General features: G+C 33.8%; 1 protein-coding gene across 2 annotated transcripts in view; it reads right to left on the reverse strand.

Annotated features, from left to right (window-relative positions):
- Window positions 1–22,440, reverse strand: part of PSMD14 (proteasome 26S subunit, non-ATPase 14) — a 104,406-nt gene that overhangs the window by 23,377 nt on the left and 58,589 nt on the right. For both annotated transcript variants that reach the window (XM_006735939.3, XM_081814321.1), the window contains 5 exons: window positions 19,691–19,762; window positions 19,349–19,468; window positions 16,233–16,303; window positions 15,116–15,266; window positions 1,050–1,157 (listed from right to left, as the gene is read on the reverse strand). In XM_006735939.3, the coding sequence (XP_006736002.1) occupies window positions 1,050–1,157; window positions 15,116–15,266; window positions 16,233–16,303; window positions 19,349–19,468; window positions 19,691–19,762 (522 nt within the window). The remainder of the gene's footprint in view (window positions 1–1,049; window positions 1,158–15,115; window positions 15,267–16,232; window positions 16,304–19,348; window positions 19,469–19,690; window positions 19,763–22,440) is intronic.

A 22,440-nucleotide genomic window follows, 5' to 3' on the forward strand; every position in this document is an offset into this window, starting at 1 on the left:
GTACCCAATCAAAAACACTGGTAGCTTATTTCATACTCATTAAACTTTGCAGTTTTCCCTGACTTGTAAAACAATCTTATTCAAAAGCAACACACCTCAATCCTTTGAAACAAAACGTTTCACTTTGACGAAGATTTCAGATGAGTGACTGCTGCAAAAGTAAGTGTCTAAAGGTGTAAAGTTAATCAGAGTGCAACCCAGGCTTAACCATGGTTAACTGTCAAAGCCACAACTCCCCAAAGACAATCATATGACAGAGCCAGGTTTCAGAAGGCGAGAAGCAATAGCTACTATAATGTCTTTGTCCTATGTGTTCTATGGTATTTCTGTCCATTTAATTAATCTTCAGAGAAGCAATTAACTATATAGACACAGGTTGTGGTGCATTTAAAAACACATTTAAAATAATCTTTGCAGACAATAAAGATTTGTGTAACAATAATGAGACGTGAATGATACAAAAAAAAAATCACTCAGGAGGATATTAAATGCCTGCATAACTATAATAATGGTGGTTGACATTATTAGAACAAGATATAAATGAATCAAACGTAGTAATATAGATATGTTTTGTAGGATTTGTTTTAAATGTGGAGAGTAAACAAAAAAAAAGGCAGAAAGTTTTAAGTACCATTTAAAAGGAATTGTTTCTGTCGCTTAAAGTATATCAATTTTCCCATTTTTAATGCTGAGAAATGTCTACTAACCAATCAATAATGATACCCCTAATGCACTCTACCCAAAACTTGTATCAGTCCTCTACTACAATGTTAACCATGCAAAGCCATAAGTTACTCTTAAGAGAAAGACTCTACTGTGCTTCCAAAAAGAGTATCCCCAAACTTTGTTAGGTAAGTTTAAAGACTCCATTAAAAACGGACTCATAAATGAGCAAATCTAATTTTTCAAGTGTTTCCATAATCTCAAGCACAAGAAAAATTAATTGCAAACAAATTAAAACGCTAAGTATTAGATCGTAAAATGGCCATTTATAATAGGTTTTTAAAATATAAAACAGAGTTTAACACATTATCAAATACAGGCATTACCTGGATAGATGGCTTGTTTAAATGACCCAGATTTGAGGTTGTTTGTCTTGGTTCATGTCCTAAGACCATCATATTAGCATTGATCAATCTGAAGGCATCAATAACAACCTGTAAAAATAAGGTGTCAGATCAATTCTTTTTAAAAAGCAAGTGATGATAGCAAGCAACAGTGGACAGGCATGATCAACTTGCATCTGTTTCTGGCCTATTTCCAGAAAATCATTTAATTATAATATTAATAAAAAAGAGCCTCCTGCTGACTGTGCCATCAGCACACCACCCTCTATCTTGTAATGTAAGGTGACACCAATTATTGCAATTTTCATGAAGCAGTAAAGAAAAATACTAACTTTGCATCTTTATTATTGAAATACGTCATTACTAAACTTACACACCAAACAGCCTCCATTGGTGTGCATATGTTTGTCACCTAAATTTTACCTAATCAAAATGAATGACAAAGAGAAACTAAAACTGAAAGTGAGCACAAGCTAAGGGACCACATGTAAAGCCCAGCCCTGTCACATCAATTATACTACCACAGTACTTGAAATGACAACAAAATTACAGCCAGCAAGGCACTTGCTCCACGTATTCTCTTCTAGTCAGATACCTTTTACTTCTTGTGACTATAAAAGACTTTATACCTTGTCTGATGGCCTTAAATATCCAAGCCACTGTCAAGAATAGGAGGCAAACACAAGAAAACCAAGGTCATCTGTGCTTTAAGCCAGGAACATAGTATAGACTGAGATGGCCGTAAGTTCATAGTAAAGAAGTAACGATAGGTATCATCTTTTTCTAAGTGTATTCAACATTTCTGTATAAAAAGAGTTCAAATTCTTATATGATACAGTATCATCTGTTAGCTCTTATATATTAAGAGATTTAACAAGAATCACATATTATCCAAACACCTTTTTCTGTTCATTATCATGGATTTGAAAAGAACTCGTTAAAGCTTTTAAAATGCTGTGAAGTTTTATGTAAAGCGCTGGGACTTTAAGACAGATGCTTCTTTCTGGGAAATTAAATCAATTACCTAGAGAATAAACTCAATACCTCTGTCACATAAAAAAATCTTAAAGCAGGATAATACATTTTTCTAGATTTGCCATAAAAGTGTTTTAACTGAGACTTATTAATATTATAAAAGCTACCATCAACTAGACTTCCCCATTTCCATATAGTTTGAGTACAGCTGAGTAAGTATAATTTAGTAAGAGGTAGAAAATCAAATTTATTTTCAAGCCAAATGAAATCTAATCAAGTTTTAAAAGTCTGTATTAAGTATGTATACATGTTGTATACTAAAGAACAAGATCTAAAGAAAGAAAAAAAGTCACCCTTTCTAAAAGGCTACCACAAAGGGTCAAACAGTACAAAGAATACAAACTTAGACCTAAAGCATTACAAGTGTCCACTCTGGCAGGCCAAAAAAATCAACTTTGAAATTTTGCTTTTATTTCTAACAGTTTGAATTTCCCCAGAGTCTTCTTGCCTCAAAATAAAACCAAGTATTCCCAGAACATACATGATTTAATAGTTTGTGAAAACTCCTTTTTCTTTTTATACAGTTACTGTAATTCAGACTTAACTTTCATATTTATATATAAATAATATGGTCTGGGTTAATACTTCTTGCTTATACTTACATTTTTTTGTCATTTATTTTCATAAAACAGTAATAAAGGTACTAATATCAGACATGCTTTAATCAGATATTATCATAAATAATTTCAAACACTTGTTTAAAAAATACAGAAGTAAAATTTTCTACTACAAAGCACCCTAAAATAAAATTAAAATGTAAGCAAAAGGAGAAGTGACCATTTTAATAGATGTACTTAAATAAATGCAGGATTAAGAACCGCCACCATTTAAAGATTGAGGTAAATTTAAGAGTAAAGCATCATTTTGGCCTTATTATTCTTAGAATACTTTGATTCCATTTTAAGATTTCAGTAAAATCTGGGCGCCTGGGTGGCTCAGCTGGTTAAGCGACTGCCTTCGGCTCAAGTCATGATCCCAGGATCCTGGGATCGAGTCCCACATCAGGCTCCCCCTGCTCTGCAGGGAGCCTGCTTCTCCCTCTGCCTCTGCCTGCCACTCCCCCTGCTCATGCTCTCTCTCTCATAAATAAATAAATTCTTAAAAAAAAAATTTTTTTCAGTAAAATCATTTGTAGGAAAAAAATCAGTCCTACAAAACTGAAAATTCCATCATATATCACAACAAAATGCCTATATATTGTCTTATACTGAACACTTTCATACTAAAACAGCAGGTAGCTATTTTACATGTAAAAATCTCCATTATATTTCTCTGGAATATTATAAGCAGGTGTGAAACTTCATAAAAAGGAAATGAAATACCAGCTAAGTAGGTATTATGATCAGTTAGAAACCTATCTAAAACAAAAAAATTAAATTCTATTAAAAAATGAGAAAAAATTTAAAAATATACTATTCAACTAATAAATGATGGCCTATGTGAAATAACATGCTTAGATTGACAATTCCTCAGTAGCGATATGATAGCCAGTAGAAAAGAATACTTTAACTACACCAAGATTAAAGGAATTTGCTGCCATTGCTATAGCAACTGTCTTAAGGAAACTAACATGTTCAACAACCTGCAGACCAAAATTAGATTTAGTACGCAATAAAAATATAAATATGGCAATATAATCTACATTTTAATTTCTGTACAATTTTATAATTGCCTTTTGCACTGTGAGAATAAGTGGGTTCCTCCTTTAGAGCAACTTATCAAAATAGACTCATTAATGTCCAGTGCACTAATGAGCAATGCGTGAAGAAGGTGTTAATTATGCCACAGTAAGATTCAAGAAAAAGCCCTGGTGAGCACTTGGAGGTGTGTATAAGCTGAAGGCGTTTCTCCATGTTTATGTATTTACAGCATGATGCAACAGAATGACAGTGAAGTGGTCACTCCACAGATAAGAAAGGAAATCTTAGATACAATATACTGCACAAAGAACCCCCAAAGATTAATTAAGGTATGGGGAAGGGGACAGGGGAAAGAATCCATTTCTGAAGCTATATGATTTTTCTAAACAGTTTGTTTTAAAGTATACATACAGTAAACCAGTCCAGTTTATAGCTTATAAATCCAAACAGTAATTTAGCCAAAAACTTTGCACAAAAACTACCTCATTAATATGTAGTAACCAAAACTTCCAAACAAAAGTATAAAGAATATTTCAGGAATGTGATGCTAGACTTTTATAATTCCTTTCCATGCTGAACTCCTATATACCACACTGAATCTCAATCCACCAGCCTGACCATTTAATTTTTTCTGGTATAAGTGCCTTGAGACTTTTCAGAGGTCACTGCAACAGTAGACAGCTTATAACAAAACCATTAGCAGTTTGGCTAGCTTAGGGAAACCTCTTACTTTCCTTTTTTGTTTATTATCACTGCATGAATCTGCAGCATATGATAGTTTATAATTTCTCAGGCTTGTTAAATTCATGTTAAAGGTCTGTTTTCTTGTTGAATAAATTTTGTTCATATAATGCTGCCTATTTCATACACTCAGTCTTTAATAGCACCTTTGGTCTATGCGCAACTCACAGATCAAAACAGAGGACTAAAATAGGGGTTGATGATGCTATTTACATGTGTGATTCCTGCTGTCTTCTTGTTAGTAGCTTTAATATAATAGAAGACCTTGTCTGTTTTGTAATTAACACATCTTTACTGGAGAGATATTTGGAAGTGATTGCTGTGAATATACTGGTTAGTAAAATAAACACAATCACACACCACTTTCTGTTATCAGACAAATTTGTGAATTGTACACATTATACTCCAGATCAACAAACTGTGATATAACAGCCAAGTAGAAGACACATATTTATATAACCCTTTATTTTTCTGAAAATATGTATTCACTCTGACCTTGCAAATATAATTAGCTTGTGGGATGTGCAGATTTCAGTACCATGGTTGCTTTACTAATTGCAACTCTTGGAAATAGATACTAAATATTTGGAAGCTGCCAATACAAAATAAAAACTGCATCTTTTTTGTACATCTGTCTTAGCTTATAAAAGCAAAATAGTTTTAAAAACAATACTGTGTTCCATATTTATTCCAAGCACACCCAAGGGTCAAGAACCTATCATTTCATTTTAATAACGAATCTGGTTTAGGACTCAAAACTGCAATTATTTTCAAATTCAGTTTAATCCATAATTTTTTTGGCTTCTTTCATGCGTATAGTACAGTTTACCCAATATGCTATTTATTTTCAAATTCATATTTTCATATCAACTGCTAGGTCACTGAGAGACTAGACTAAATTTCTAAAGCATCAATCTAGGTTTCCCAATTTCTCCATTCAAAGGAGGCTATATCGTAAAGCTCCTAAAATTACTTTAATACAAAGGTGTTAGAAAGAAAAATGCATACACACTTTTGGCAGTAGTTACTATAATTATCATCTCTCCATCTCTCTCTCTCTCTCTCTCTTAATAGTAGCTGCCTCTGGCATTTCCAATTGCACTTATATTGAAGTCAATGACTATGGAAAGTGCTTAGAAATAAAATGAACTGAAATAATTTTTTTAACAAAGCTTGAAAGAAAAATTTTAAGACCTCAAAATCAATTTCAAATATCAAAAAAAGAAAAAAGTTGTAATTCGTTACCAGTTGTTACATATTTAAAAACATAAAGTCTCTAAATGACTATAAAAAATGTTAGGTGTAGAAAGAAAAGCAGCACTCCATATCAAATACCCTTTATCACCTAGAAATGACCTATTATCAACTGCTTAGGTTGTTTCTAGATTCTTTAAAAATTAAGGGTGCATGTGACCTGGGAAGTACTGCTGGGGTTTGTGACCCTTTCGTTACTTCTGCTGCCATGCACTGCCAAGCATCTATAAGAGAAAAACATCTTCTGTCTCTTGTAAGCCCACAGCATAAAAAATTCAAAGAAATCTTACTTTTTATGCCATTTCCAATGAAAAGCACTAAGAACTAAAACTGACTCATGCCAAATGCATATCACTGAATTGCTGTGATTTCTTAGTCTCGAGTTTGCAACACGGAAATTATTTATAAAATGTCAATTTTAGCTCTGGAAAAGAAATTCCTATGTGTATGTACATTTTCTTTCTTCATCCTTGGAGAACTGCTTACTGTAGCTAGAGATCTGTAGTACAACTTCAATATACTGGGAGAGAAGGGGGATGGGGTGTAACTAGCATAATGTACTTTTTTTGACAAGTGAAGACATGCATCAAAATTCAAACAGTAAAGCCGCAAGTTCTGAACATGTATGCCTTAATGAAAACAAATGGATCTTTAGAAACTAGTATGGCAAAAGGTAGTGAGACATTTTCAGATTCATAAAACTTTATAAAAAGAATATAGTTAAATCATAAAGTTCAGCAGAATTTTTTAGGGTATGCATGTAGTCAGTCTGGTAATAGGTACTTAAATGCTTGAGACACTGGAGTCAGAATCCTGCCTAAGTTACAATTCTGGTTCTACCACTGGCTAGCTCAGCAATCCAGGATAAGTTATTTACGCTCTCAATGTCCCCATTTGCTCATGAATGACACCTCACAAAGTTGGTGATAAGATTAAATAAAATACATGTATACCTGCCACCGTAGTTCTCAGTGTTATTAACGGTGGCAGTCAGAGAGTTGCCCAGCTCAGACCTCCGTTCAACAGAAGCTGCTGCAGAGAGCATAGCTGACTCACCACCTCCACATGCTAGACCTTTGGATCTTCTGGGAGTTCACCCCAGGTCATGTTTCCCTCGGGCTACTCCCAGGTAATGACTGGGCAAAGTGGGGGTACTAGAAACTAGCCATTCCTGCCAAACAGAGAAAGGATTCCTCTAAAGGGCAACTTTGTCTCAAGGACTCCCCATCAGTGTGGCTGAAACTTTCTCAGAAACATGCTGTATAGTCTGATACTGCTCCTACCTTCCCAATTCTACCGAATTCCCAATTCTACCTTCCCTTTCTCCTTCCACAGGGTCACACCTGTACTGCTGTCCCCTTTATCCATCACAGGTATTTACCCAAATAAATCTCTTGCACAGCTAATCCCATTTGGAACCTGCTTCTTGGAGCACCCCAACTGATCTGGTAAACAGCAAAGTACTGTTACTGCAACAGAGTGTTAAAGTTAGAAAAAAGCTACTCCCAAAACCACATACCCAGACACACGACATATGAAAGCATCAATAGAAAATTAGGGAGGGAGCACCTGGCTGGCTCAGTCGGAAGACCATGCAACTCTTAATCTTGGGGTTGTGAGTTCAAGCCCCACACTGGGGATAGAGAGTACTTAAAGAAAATATTTTAAAAAGAAAAGAAAATTAGGGAGGAACATTGAAAGACATCTATTTCCTTAGAAAAATTCCTAAAGTTTTTTTTTTAAAGTATACAGTTATACCCAATATTATTATCTCTTTTTAAAAGTAACAATATCCCTAGAATCTTGACACTCCTGTAAAACAGATATTTCTAGACAGTGCCAAATAAACACTAAACTTAAAAACTGAACTAGACTATTTATGAGCTACCAGAGACTATCACCTCTGGGTCACTGGTCTGATACCAACTTAGAATACCAATTCTATCTGGTGGCTACTCACCTAGCCTATATAAAATTAGCAAGTGACTTCAGATTCCTTTCTGGTACACAAACTAAAGCAATACAGTTGGTATGCTTATTGACAGTTCCCCAAAAAGGAAAGAAGGAAACTTTTAGAGACTAAAAGTTAGAGCTCAACCATGTTAACAAGGTGGTAAGGCAGCTGGATAAGGGGAATAAAGGACTTACATACACTGCTTGTGCTTTAACATCATCTTCAAAACAAATGCAAATATAACCTTCAAACTACCATCTCTCAGTAGGCAAGGTCATTTTTGCAAGAAAAATATGTAAAAATTAATACTTGGTTGTGTATCACTTATATTTATTTGCTGAGCTTATTAATTAAATATTGTACAGAAATTATCTTGTGTAAGCCTCTGAACAACCAAGGGGCAGGTATTAATATTCATAATTTATGGATGAGAAAATGGAGGCTCAGAGAACTTGGATAAATTAAATGACACAACCAGCAAAGTGATACCACTGATTTGTACATACACAGCATGCCAAAGCTAGTACTCTTCATCACCAAGCTATTTGATGTAACACTTTCTCTAACACAAAAGCAAGAAAAGACTACTATTAGATTCAGTTACTTGACAGCAAGGTTTGCGTCTTATTTGCCATCAAATATCCATTCCCCAGCAGAGTACCTGGCACACTAATGTTACAGAATAAATATCTATTAAATCAAGAGCTCCAAAGAAAGCATTTTATATAAAGTTTTACCATTCATGTTTATTTTTCCTTCAAAAAGGGGGGGGGGCATTTGTTTTCTATAAAAATCTAATAACTAGCTTTACAAAATATATACTTACCATTTCTTTATCACTGATCAGTTCTGAATTCATAAAATACTTACCCATTGCATACTGAACTGAAAAACCCCATACATCACAAAGCACTGATCTCTGTTTAGTCTAGAATAAAAACTTAATCCAGGAAAGCAATTTGAAATGTAAAAAGTGGCAGTGGGTATCTATTCATCAGCTTACTAGTACTTACAATAATCAACTATGACCTACAAGAATATCTAGCACAATAATCAATCCTAACTTATTTAGGAAATTACAATGATAAGAACATATTAAACTTATTAAAATATATGGGCTCTGGAAAGGCTTCTTATACAATGTCACAGTTTGCATTTGCTGGTACAATACTGGCATTAACAACAAGGAGTAGATCTTGTTCTTTATGTCTCCAGTGTATGCCTGTGACACAGTAGTGACCAGTAAGTATCTGGGGAATGATCAAGCATCATTAGATTGGGGAAAGAAAAGTATTTCCGAATCAAAAGTCAAAAATATTTTTATAGGTAATGGGAAGAGTTTTAAAGGTTTTCCTTTATCTTTACTGAAACAGCTTAATTTGAACTAATTTGAAACAGGTTTATATCACTCAAAATACATAGCAAGTACTAAACAATAATAAAATAGCTCAAAGACTACATTATTAACACAGAAACTATAAATTAAAAGAACGATAGTTCTATATAAGATTTATGTTTCTTAGAACCTTAAACATAAAATTGCTTTAACATTCCTAGCTGACAATTTCTGATAATAAGAGTGTAAAACAGGAAGCAAACAAAAGATAATATAGTAACTAAACTTGTTCCAAGAGTTGGATGGGTATGCTCACAGAGCTATATTAGGAGTGGAAATAGAATTTTTATGTGTCCTATTTTCTATTTTTCTCTTGCAATCTGGAAAACTAGATGAAGAAAAGGTGTGTGTATGTGTATACAATTTGAGAGTAGGACTATCCAGCCCTAACTGACCCTTATGGGATACTGATCAAAAGAAAATCTTATGGACAACAGGTATTCTAAATATCTTTCACTACCTTAGATACCACCCTGAACGCTCCCAGTCTTGTCTGATCTCGGAAGCTAAGCAGGGTGGGGCCTGGTTAGTACTTGGATGGGAGACATTAATCACCTCAAAGGCCAGAATTTTAATGTATGTATTTTTCTCTCCATCAGCATGTCCTAGAGAAATATGTTAGAAAAATAGTTAAGTGTTCAGTAAAAAAAAAAAAAAAAATCAGCTGATTCAGAAGAGTATTCTTAAATTCGGAGGTACAAAATACAAGGGAAAGTTTTCATTTCTTTTGTAGTCATCACCCTTACCTTCTTAAAGTGAGCAACACAGTTACAGACTTGTTCTTAATAAAATTCTCAGAAATATTCATATTCTAGGGGCACCTGGGTGGCTCAGTCATTAAGCATCTGCCTTCGGCTCAGGTCATGATCCCAGGGTCCTGGGATCGAGCCCCGCATCAGGCTCCCTGCTCCACGGGAAGCCTGCTTCTCCCTCTCCCACTCCCCCTGCTGGTGTTCCCTCTCTAGCTGTGTCTCTGTCAAATGAATAAATAAAATCTTAAAAAAAAAAAAAAGAAATATTCATATTCTATATTTAAAAATATGCTAGTTGTTAATGTATTTAATAGCAATTAATTTATTTTTAAAAAAATATTTTATTTATTTATTTGAGATACAGAGTGAGAAAGAGCGCACAAGCCAGGAGACAGAGGGAGAGGGAGAAATGGGCTCCCCACTGAGCAGGGAGCCCAGCGCAGGGTCCTGGGATCATGACCTAAGCCGAAGGCAGATGCTTAACTGACTGAGCCACTCAGGGGCCCCTAAGTAGCAATTAATTTAATCTTGAGAATAAAATGTTTACTGCACATCTCCTATATGGCACGGGCACTCTACTCACGACGTATCACTTCATAATACCAGGATATAGGTACCAAAAGCCCTGTTTTATAGATGAGAAAACTGAAGCTCAAGATTAGATAACTTGCTCAAAGTCATACTATAAGAAGAGATAAAGAGATAAGAAGGGGATTCGACTGCAGCCCTGATCCCAAAGCCTGTGCTCTTCATTCCTCTATGCCCTGCCTTTATGATACGTATTTTTTAACAATAAGAAGAAAAAGCTAAAACAAAACTATTTTTGAGTAGTTTATAAAATCTCCACCACCTTAAAGCTTCTAATACAAAACTTTTGGATAAGTAAAATATTTGCCCCCCATTTACCCTGAAAAAGATAAAATCTTACAAATCCCTGAAAAGGTAAACTCTCATAATATTCATTCCCTAATCCTTTCCTCCTGTATTTGCATTTACTTTTCAAAGCCCCATTTTTTTATAAAATGCTGAATAAAGACAACAATAACAACATCAAAAATTACTCATTTTAGATTCTAAAATATCTGTGAAAAAAGCATGAACAAAGAGTTAAGTAAGTATACCACCTGGAATAGAATTATTTCTACATTCTTTCCCAGAAGGACAAACTTCTCTTTTCTGAGTGATGTCCTGCCTATCAAAGCTCAGTCCAAGCTTCACTTACTTTGTGCAGCCATACCAATTTCTCTCTTCTTCCAATTTGCATTTACTATGTTTGCTACACAATTACTACTTTATTGCAAATTGGCACATACAAGGTTCTGAATAAGTATTTGTTGAATTATTTCTCTAGCAACCAATTTAATACTTAGTTATAGAAACAAAGCAGTATCAGTGGTAATTTGTATTCTATTAATATGCAATGCAGGATTATCAGCATATAATTGGCAAAATGTTATCTGGCTCACTAGATATATGTTATCTGGCATACACTAAATGTATATGACTTAACTTCTCAAAATGACAAAGACTGGCTTTTTATCTATTTTATATACCAGAATCATTAGCACACAGAAACATGAGATGTACTTAAGAAATACCTGCTGATAAGTTATTTCTGACCAGACTGAATAAAAATTTCTCAAGAAAATTCAACCAGTGTGAAGATTTATATGGACTAAAGGGTTATTAGTGTTTTTTTTCTTTTAATGTTTTCAAAATAGAGAACAAACACGAAGATTGTCATCAGTTAGCAGGTAACATATGACCATTTTACTGACAGGAATTGTGATAAGAAAATGGGTTCTCAAAAGGAGTAATAGTTGCATGGTAGTTTTATGACTTTGCACAAAGTCATCATTCTTTTTGCCCTAAAGAAGTATAATCATATTATAAGCTAAATTAACTTCTAAATCTGCTGCTGGATCAAGTCCAGCTGTGGGCTGAATAAACAAGATAAAAAACTTTAAGCAAGAGGCTGCAACTTTTCTAATTAAGAACTGAAGCTTAAAATATTTGAATATGTGTATTTTACAAATAAACTAAAACAAAATTTTAAAAACTATTTCACTGACAAGTTTAGAGTCAAGCTCATCAGTAATTTCTATAGCTTACTCTCCATTTAAATTATACATGTTTGTAATTTTCCGCCTTTTAAACATTTCTTACATTTACAGGACATTTTTTAACATTTTTCAACATTTACAGGATTATATAATATACAGAGTGCTATGGATTCTTTATCATATAGTATATTTTATTATTTATGTAGGTCTCAACGTTTGGTCCTAGGGATGTCGCAAAAGCTGACAGGAATGAGTCTGTCTAAATTGTTTTTTAAAATTAATACAACAAATACTGTATGAGGAAAATCAATTAATACATAGTAACTACTATAAATAGTACAGTGAACTATTGAGAACTTAGATAAAAAGTGTAGCCCCTTACCCTGACTTACACTGAAGGGAATGGTATCTATCCATATAAGAGAAAGTTTTGCAATGACCTCTGGTACTCATTTTCCAATCCTGAGTTACTCTAATTACATAGTTCGTAATTGTCTAATATTAAAGAGCCAGTAAAACAGCTTGAGCTCTGAAATTTTATAGACCTGATTTGTATCCTTGTTCTGCTGCTTAATAATGCTATAATTTTGGGCAAAGTAATCTCTTTGACCCTAATTTGTTTTACCATTTCATTGATTAAATGGAGTAATAATGGAATCTCCAGAATTACTAAAGAATACATGAGACAAGTTGAAATATTTATCACAATACCTGGCACACAGCAGTAATTCCATAAAGATACAATCAAGTCACTATAAAAGGAAATCAAACATTATGAATTAATGAGATTCTAAAGATTCAGTGCTTACCTAATCACTCAAAAATAGATAATATTGGGATTTATAAAAATGAAAATATAAAATTTACAGGGAAGAGGTATTAAGTGAACAGAGTCTCAACTTGAATAATTTACATATAGATTGTCATTTTAACTCTTGATCTAATCACTGTCTTACTAAATATTTTGACAGCTCTGATAAATCACATTCAGGGAAGGGGGAGGGAGAATCCTATGCTATTATTCATTTTTTGAAAGCTTATATTCTTGATTTACTAGCATTTAATTTGGCTCACAGTTTTGAGAGGTCTTGACACTAAAATAACCATAAATTATAACCAAACTCAGACATCCTATAGATGAAGTTACATTATTGAGAAAGAATTGGATCCTTATTTCAGGTCATGAAATTGTATAAATCTACATGTTAGGTACAAGAAGTGATGTGAATCATCAGTGACAAGTATTTATACTTAATTTTTCAAAAACATTTTTTCATGACACATAAACCTAGACAGTGATACCTATGATTTTATAAAGTAATTTTAGATATCTTATTTTGAAAAAATAACTACATTTTACCACATGACAACAGTCATGTCATACAAATATATTTTTAAATGAATTTCATTCTTTTAACATGAATTATGATTAATTAGAAATAATGCAAATTCCAGTTATATAATATAAATTAAAACTGGCATTTAAGACACTATAAATAACTAAAAATACATATTTATTTATATTCTGTTTTGAGAATGTCTTCTTTCATTGTATTTAAGTTTATATTTTCCTTTTCAAAGTGGCCATCACGAGTTAAGTATCATAAAAAGTCAGATACACTAATATTACAAAATAGAACTCTAATTATATTAAACATTAAGCTTCAATTATTTTTTGTAAATATTGTGGAGAGACTTAATCAAATAATTCTGTTATATTTCTAAAATGATAATTATTACTTAAATGAGTTAATGTGAGTTATTAAAAAGATACCTTAATTATCAGGAATTAAATTTAAGAAGTATTATACTGTACTTTAATTCATAAAACTAACAAGAGTCAAGGATTTTCAACTCTTTTTATCTGTAGAGTTAAGTAACAATATACTTAGTTAAAAAAAGTAAACTGAAATATAGGTATACAGCAAGCATCAGAAGTAATCCATTCTGAACTGTCTAGTATATTGGTTTCTATTATTATTCTTTTTGTGGCTAGATTCCACCTCTGAAAAGCTAAATCGCATCTAATAGGATCATGATTTAGAGAAGGCCTCAATTTTTATTCATCATAATAATATGATGTCAGAAAGTGTTCAACTTCAAATCATGACAGATAAAAACTCCATGTTTAACAGCCATATTTAGTTTGTTTGAGCTGGTGAGCAGATGTAAATGTAATCTGCAATACTAGCAAACTCCAGGTCTGATAGATAGCAAGCTAATATTTGTTTTTAAGTGCTCTAAAAATTATTTGTAAAAGCTGCATAAAAAGGATTTCATAAATACATTGTGATTTTATTTTAACAATTATTCTACACTACAATGGAAGTACATGCTCAAACAAGACAACTCAGCAGTATTTTAAAGCAGTAACCACCTAGCCAATTTCTGTATGTTCTGTAGTTTTTCTAATCCACTCTCCCTGTGGTTGAGCAAAATCGAATTGCCTCTCACATTTGCAGACAGCTCTGTGAAGGTGATAATAGAGCTGCTCCCTGCTGTCATGAGGCAGGAAATAGGAAAATGGCATATGGGGCTAGAAAGAAAGAAATAAAAAAAAGAAAGAAAGAGAGAACGAAGGGGGAAAAAAAAAGAACTAAACAAGAACAAAAGATTTCAACAAAGAACAACTATAACCCAATATGCTTTGCAAGTTAATCTCTTTTCATAATCACTTAGCATATTTAATCATTCATCTGTGTCCTCACTCCAAAAATGCGAATGGCTGATACCAAGTCTTTGGGTCAAGTGTTCATTGTCTAAAATATTTGGAACATCCAACTCCAGAATATGTCCTGCACAATGTATGCAAAACAGAGTGTCTTTAACTAGATACATAAAATGTTGTGCCAATCCCAAATTCACCATTTTAAAGTAAAGGAAGGTAGAACAATGTTTATTAAAATATTAATAAAATGTATACAGCAGGCTTTTAGTATGGTTTCACATTTCTAAATCTATGAAATACAAATTTAAAAATAAACATTTATGCTTAGACAATAGCTGATTAAAGTAGAAACAAATCTCTAAGTGGTTATATTGCTAATCATACCAAGACAACACATTTTTCAACTTGTACAGGTTTTTTTGTTTAAGTACACAGACAAGGTTTTTTTGTGTAAGAATCCTGCTTTAAACAAAAGAAATTTTAATTTAATGTATCTGTAAACAGAATGTGGCAGTAGATGCTAATAAAGATAGAATCTACTCTACCTTTCCTTTTACACTCTGAATGGGGTCCACAACCACTGCCACAGCTCTCTCCGACAAGGCTTCAAAGCTCTGCTGAGTGTTGATATCCACACCAGAAAGCCAACAACCAAAGCCAGGGTGACTGTGATACCAACCAACAACCATCTCAGGCCTGAAACAAAGAGGGCATTCAGCGGTTCAGAACAGAACAAGTAATACACGTTTATGATATGAAAAGAAACAACACACTAACAGGGTATAAATTAAGAAGAGATGAAAAACACACAGGTGTGAAAAAAGCACCATTAGAAACACTGAAATCATACACCATATTATCCAGAAAACATGGAAATAAGCATGACAAAGGAGTGCTATCATTAAGAGATGCACATTAGCAGTGGTAGATAAGGCTTTCAGTTTTTCACCTTGTTACCACACTTTCTCTGAGCCAGTTTTACCCTTTCAGCATTCAAGTAAATATCTACTCTTTAACTCCTTAGGTCTGGGAGTTGGATTTTCCAGGCAGAGTACATTTTTAACAATGGACACCAGGATCCACTGTTGTGAAAGGATTAAATATCAATTAAACCAGCAGTAGAACTAGGAACTCAGTCAAAAACCAATTTGCACTGTTCTGCTCAGCTGCTGAGCCTTTTGCTAACATTAATTTTGAAGTTTCTTCCACAGTAGAAGAATTTGAGCAAGAGAATGACAACTATTGAGATTTAATCTGGGGAGGGGGCTTGAAGAATATTTGAATTCTACTTTCTCTCTCTTTAAAAATCACATGCCTAATATAATTAAATATTCAGAATCTTATTCAGTTCCAATACCTGGAACATACAAGCTCTTTCAATTATAAGTGACTAGAAAGTAACTCCATATGCTAAACAGGGAAGCTACAGCCCAAGCTTACTATGTGATGGTTGAGAATTTTAACATGAGACAGTTTTCTCATTGGCAAATTTCTCTGATTCGAGAAGAAAGAGATACTAGGTAGGTGATACACAGTATTGAGAGTGATACTTTTATATTAACTACATGGCTTTTTTTTCCTAGGTATGATATTCATAAACATCCAGATTTTTGAAATACATCTTTCCCATTATTTCTTTATAGAATCAGTTAAAATACTTACCTTCCTGTCTGCTTCAACATATCTAACATTTTGGCTTGGAATACTGGATCAACTGCCTCCACACTGACACCCTGGTTTAGATAGAAAGAAACATAATTAGCTTTTAGAACTATGAAAAAAGACCCACAAACATTTATTCACTCTAAATGAACAAAAAGCTACCCCAAAACCCCCTATACATATTATTTTGGGATACCAAAATAATTTTATAGGTTTGGATATTCATAATTGATTCCCACTTATATCATTAATTATAAGCCATACTTTAATAAAACTTCTAAAACTGCCAAGTACCAAACTGCCGTTTGCTAATGAGTTAAGACAGTTTTCAGGATCCTTTAAGAGCTTATGGCCATGGCTACGTATATGTGCACACGCATTCGAACACACACACGAACACACACACACACACACACTACCAGAAATACCAAATAATTGAACCATTTTTGTTTAGACCTATCTTGGCAAGCATACTTTCAAATGCCATCTCTGATACCTGATAGGCATTATGTCCCTTCCATCCCATCCAAAGTTTTTCAGCTATTATAATAATCAACAACCTGAAGTCTTCTTTTTCCTCGGTAATATAAATACTTTGAAGAATGAAGATTCTCTCTCTCCTGGGCGTCTGGGTGGCTCAGTTGGTTAAGTGTCTGCCTTCGGCTCAGGTCATGATCCCGGAGTCCAGGGATCAAGCCCTGCATCGGGCTCCCTGATCAGCTGGGAGTCTGCTTCTCTCTTTTCCTCTGCTCCTCCCCCTGCTCATGCTCTATCTCTCGTTCACTCTCTCAAATAAATAAATAAATCTTAAAAAAAAAAAGATTCTCTCTCCCCCCCCATTCCCCATTAGAGACAATCTATAACCAAGTCTTTTAAATGTTGCATTATCTCACTAGTTCAACCAAAAAATTTTAGAACATGGAAGAATTAAAGAATTCATGTCATCTCTCCAGTGACAGATCACTGCCATTTTAACTCCTACAAGGCTTTCTTCTAATCAGGAATTTAATTCTAATCTATCCCAATACACCAGTTAACATCAGCACTTCCTTCCCACCAAAACAAACAGTATCTGAATTCCAATTGAGAAAGCATCCTCAAGAACAGGGGTATACAATCTGTTGCTATAGGTTTTTTACATTTTTAAAGTGTTTAAAAAAAACAAAAAAAACACAAGAATATGAGGCAGAAACATACATCTTTACAGAAAGTTAGCTAACTCCTTGGCCAAAAAACCACCTTTCTAATCCACTACACAGAATGAACACAAAGATAAAAATCTTCTATTTCATATTGTCAAACAAGCATTTACAAGGAAATAATGATATTAAAGCTTAAGAACTCATAATTGATAAGGACTACATGTAACAGAAATACTAGTTAACTTTATTACATTTTTCATATTCTGAAATGAAAAGATAAATATAGGTAAAAATAGCCTAAGATATAAAAATATAGCCTAAGATATAAATCTAAATCTTTAGTTAATACGTAGCATATTGCTCTATATCCAAATGTACAAAATAAATACAATGGATAGCCAGATGGACAAAATCAGCAGATCTAAATTAGTTTACTTCAATAAACTAGTCCATTTGGAGAAAGATTTGTGTATTTTTCTATACTTTGCATTATTAACAAATACACTGCAATCTGTAGTAACTACTCTATTTAAAATGCTGGGGCCTCTCTTTCTTCCTCTAAAATAAATAGTAATAAATAAATAAACCTTAAAAAAATGGGGCGCTTGGGTAGCTCAGTCGGTTAAGCATCTGACTTGTGATTTAGGCTCAGGTCATGATCTCATGGGTCCTGGGATCAAGCCCCACGTTGGGCTCTATGCTCAGCGGGGACTCTGCTTGAGATTCTCTCTCTCCCCCTCTCCTTCTGCCCCTCCCCCAACTCACACACACGCACTCGCTCGCTCTCTCTCAAATAAATAATAATAAATAAATCTTTAAAATGCTTGGGCATCTGAGTGGCTGAGTCGGTTAAGCAGCCGACTCTTGATTTCAGCTCAGGTCATGGTCTCAGGGTCATGAGATCGAGCCCCATGTAGGGCTCAGCCAAGCATGAAGTCTACTTAGGATTCTTTCCCTCTCCCTCTGCACTCCAACCCTCAGTGTGTGCTCTCTCTCTGTAAATAAATAAATAAATAATAAAAAATAAAAATATAACTTGTTTTACTCTATTATCTACTTTATCGAGGTATACTTACAGTTAAGAGCCTCAAACAAAGCAAACAGCTTTATGACAATTTTTTTAATCCAGTTTATTTTATAAGGCTCAGTAAGAGAAATGTTGCATATTAGAGAAAACACAACCATCAGAAAAATATACATGTTTTCTTTTTCTAGGCAAACAGATGTGAAGGATATGTGTGTAGTTTTTTATAAGGCAGAATGCTTGTTGTGTTTTGGCCATTTTCTTTAGATATAAATGCACACCTTTTTACACAAGTTCAACGCATTAAACAAAATATCAAAACAAAACAAAAACCTTCCGGAAAGAATAATGCATTCTAAACAGGTAAAGTAAATGACTTCTAAAATTTGTACGTAGTATACTTCCTCTATAAAGAAATTACTACGCCTGGGCAATAGAACTAAAGTTTGCCAGTTTTTTTGGTTTCTTTAAACTTAACATTTTGAATATGAAAAACTTAAAGAGTCATTTATCACCATCTATAAAAAAACAGGGTCCAATATTTCAAATCAAAAGGAATAAAATGTGAGGACGAGATAACACATGTGAATTAAAAGTCTAATTAAGAGAGTCTCTAAAATCTTCTGAATGGAGTGTTCAAATTAACACCCTACTATTATAGGGTAACTAACTTATAAATCTGGTATGCTATACTAGTTAAAGTTTAAAGTAGGAGTTAAGGGATTTAATGCTAACATCATTCAGTTTGTGGACCTACAGGGAATTCATCATGCATTTAAAAGATGAATGATTTAATTCCATTCAGGGTAGAAATTTCTATCATTAATCTTATGATGGATTTTTCCTATCAGGAAGAGAAAATATAATGTGATCAAAATTATTTTGCATAGGAAAAGGAAAGAGAAAAGAAACACATTTACTTACAGCAGGCAACCATAAAAAGTACTCACTGTTCCTGACTGTGGCATAGCAAACACATCAATCACTCTGACGGTGTAATCATCAACAAATTCTCCAAGCATCAGACCCATAACTTCCATGGGAACTCCAGCCCGACCATGCTTTAACATCTGTAAAGAGGAAGATAGGTGGATATAAAGCTTTAAATTAAGATCCTTGGTATTTTTTTTTTTAATAACCTAAGTTTGTTTCAGTGGAAATAAAACTCTTATTTTACAGATGCACCTAGAGCAATGGCTTAAGTTTGAGGGCTAACATAACAAATATTCCCAAGTAAAAGAAAGTGAAAGCAACAGAGTTCTCTAAAGCAAGTATCTCTATTCAATACTTACTTTTAACAGTGCAAGGGAAGAAATATAGACTTGTTCTGCTGTGTCCACTGCAGGAGCATCTGTAGGTGGCCCCTAGAAATAAGCACATCAATTATTACATACATACAGCTTATGAGTTTAAAATTAAAGTTATATGTTATATAAACTTGATTGTTTTTAAGAGTTTTGGGAAAACCCATCAAGCATCCTTTTATTCTCAAGTATCCTTTTATTCAGCACAACACAAATAATCAAAACAACTTAGTAAATATCAAACCTCAAACCAGTGGAAAACAAATCAAACTTAATGCTCAGGCAAGTGTCCAGCTGACATAAAGCTTAAATCTTTCAGCAATGTTAATCTACCTCTGCTACAAAATAACTACAATGCACCAATTAGCCATGTTTCTCCTTCTCAATCTGAGATTGATTTTCAGCTACAGACAGCATGTACTTTAGGGCTATGGGATCTCAGCAGATGCACAGATATAGTTGTGGGGAGGGGACAGAAGATGTCTAATCCCTAGGTGAAAGAGCTGTGAACAACATACTATGCACTTCACCTGATAAAGCTGTTCCCCTCCCCAATACAATAAATTGAACACAAGTGCACCAGGTGTGAACAAACTGGCTGAGACTGGTGTGGCCAACATGAAAATACTTTCAAATTCTTACTACCTTTAAAACAAATGTTACTATTTATCTTACTACAGGTTAAGGCAGACACTATATTCTCCCTAAGGATTGTGTCTTCTTCATCAAAAGCAACAACCCTCTTTTGACTATAACATTCAGAGGCACAAGGTAATTTACATAGGGTCCTTACCCTCAAGATGACTACAATCTTATACATATAATTCTGCACACAAGAAAGCATCCTTGTTTTTCAATACTCGACAGTCTGGGAAATGAAAATGAGATGTGTCCTATAATTGCCAGGTTCTGTTTTGCTCAAAGTTCCCTTTCCTTGACAGTAACTCTAATACAAATTACAAAACAAATGTTAGTTATCCAAATTATAAATCAATATTCTATTTTGCTTTTATGGGTTTACTTATTAAACTTAATCAACTGATTTACTCATTACATTTCAGATGTGTAGGTCTATGTGTATTTTGTGCTTCTTGTCTACTTGTATGCTAAATTCTGTCATTTTTTTAATTTTTATTTTTTGTTTAAAAATTCATAATATTTGCTGGGAGCATTAAATATAAAGAGTTCTACAATAAGTTTTCTCTGAATACAAGAACACAAAATTATTTCCTTTTTTTTCTTATATGGGGTAAGAATCTAATAATACATATCAGATAACAAATTTAAAAACCAAAAGTAATTCTCCATTTATTATTGCCTAATGCAGCTTTATTGCTTACTTTTCAAATAGAGATGAGTCTCTTTCAAAGGTTTGTTTATTTATTTGAGAGAGAGAGAGAGAGAGGGAGGGAGCGCATGAACAAATGAGCTGGTAGGGGGAGGAAGAAGGAGAGAATCCTCAAGCAGACTCCCCACTGAGCACAGAGCCCCATGGGGGGGTTTGATCACAGGACCCTGAGATCATGACCTGAGCCGAAATCACTCCACACTTAATTTCCTGAGCCACCCAAGTGCCCCAATATAAGTCTCTTTCAGAATGAAAACTCTAAGGTAAGCTAGAGTACTATCATACCAAAACATTTGTTGAGATCATCATATAAAACATAATACTTTTTTTTTTTTTTTAAGATTTTGTTTATTTTAGAGAGAGTGTGGGAGCGTGGGCAGGGGGAGGGACAGAGAGGGACTAGCAGACTCTGTACTGAGCACATAGCCCAATGTGGGACTCGACCTCATAACGCTGAGATCATGACCTGAGTCGAAGTCAAGAGTCACTGCTCAACCAACTGAGCCACCCAGGCACCCCTAAAACATGATAATTTTGTTGATATGATCATTTTATTCATCTAACTAAGAAAATAAAGAAAGTTTAAGAAAAAAGGTGAGGACTGTAGTAAGTTAGCTGTGATGAGAGGTCTTGGGGAAATACTACTTTAAATTAGGATAATGAACATTATATTTATTCATAGAGATTATTTCCTGAATCCAGAGCAACTTAAAAATTTCATATGGAAAAAGAATTTAAAATGGTATCTAGACTGTAGTTATTAATACAGCCTTTCTTTCTTTTAATTTTTTTTTTAATACTGCCCTTCTTAACTTGCCAGAAAATACTAAAAAAGGAATAGGGAAATAAAACATCATACCATCAGGAAAATGTATTACTGACAAAGTCCAGAAACTACCCCTGCCATCAATTAAAGAACCGTCTGTTTTGTTCAACATTACATATAACCAGTACCTAGCAAAGTGCCTGAAAAGAACTTACGTAAGTATTGGCTGAAAAAAATGAAATGAATAAATTGAGGTACTATAAGCCAATGGAACAGAAATGAAAAATACCCACCAGTTACTCTGTGAGAGAGAACAAGCCATATGTAAGTAGATATAAAAGATCATCACCTCCTCTTTCACTATTTTCTTCTGGTTCAGAAACAGACTAAGAGAAAACCATTCGACTGTTTCTCTACTGGATGGGTGCTGTTTTTTGAGAGAGCAGCCAGTGATATTTCCTGTTGCTTCTCTCACTCCACTACTATTTTGTTTCTTGATTTAGTCAGAGACTAAATTCCTTAGAAAAAAACTTGGCAAGAAGTAGAGAAGAGTTTAAAGAGGTAAACTGCATTTTTTATTCATTCATTTATTTATTTATTTTTTGTTGGCAGTACTTTTTTTTT

The sequence above is a fragment of the Leptonychotes weddellii genome, chromosome 3 (genome assembly GCF_054177405.1).
Source record: "Leptonychotes weddellii isolate Sample4059 chromosome 3, ASM5417740v2, whole genome shotgun sequence".
Classification (NCBI taxonomy): domain Eukaryota; kingdom Metazoa; phylum Chordata; class Mammalia; order Carnivora; family Phocidae; genus Leptonychotes; species Leptonychotes weddellii.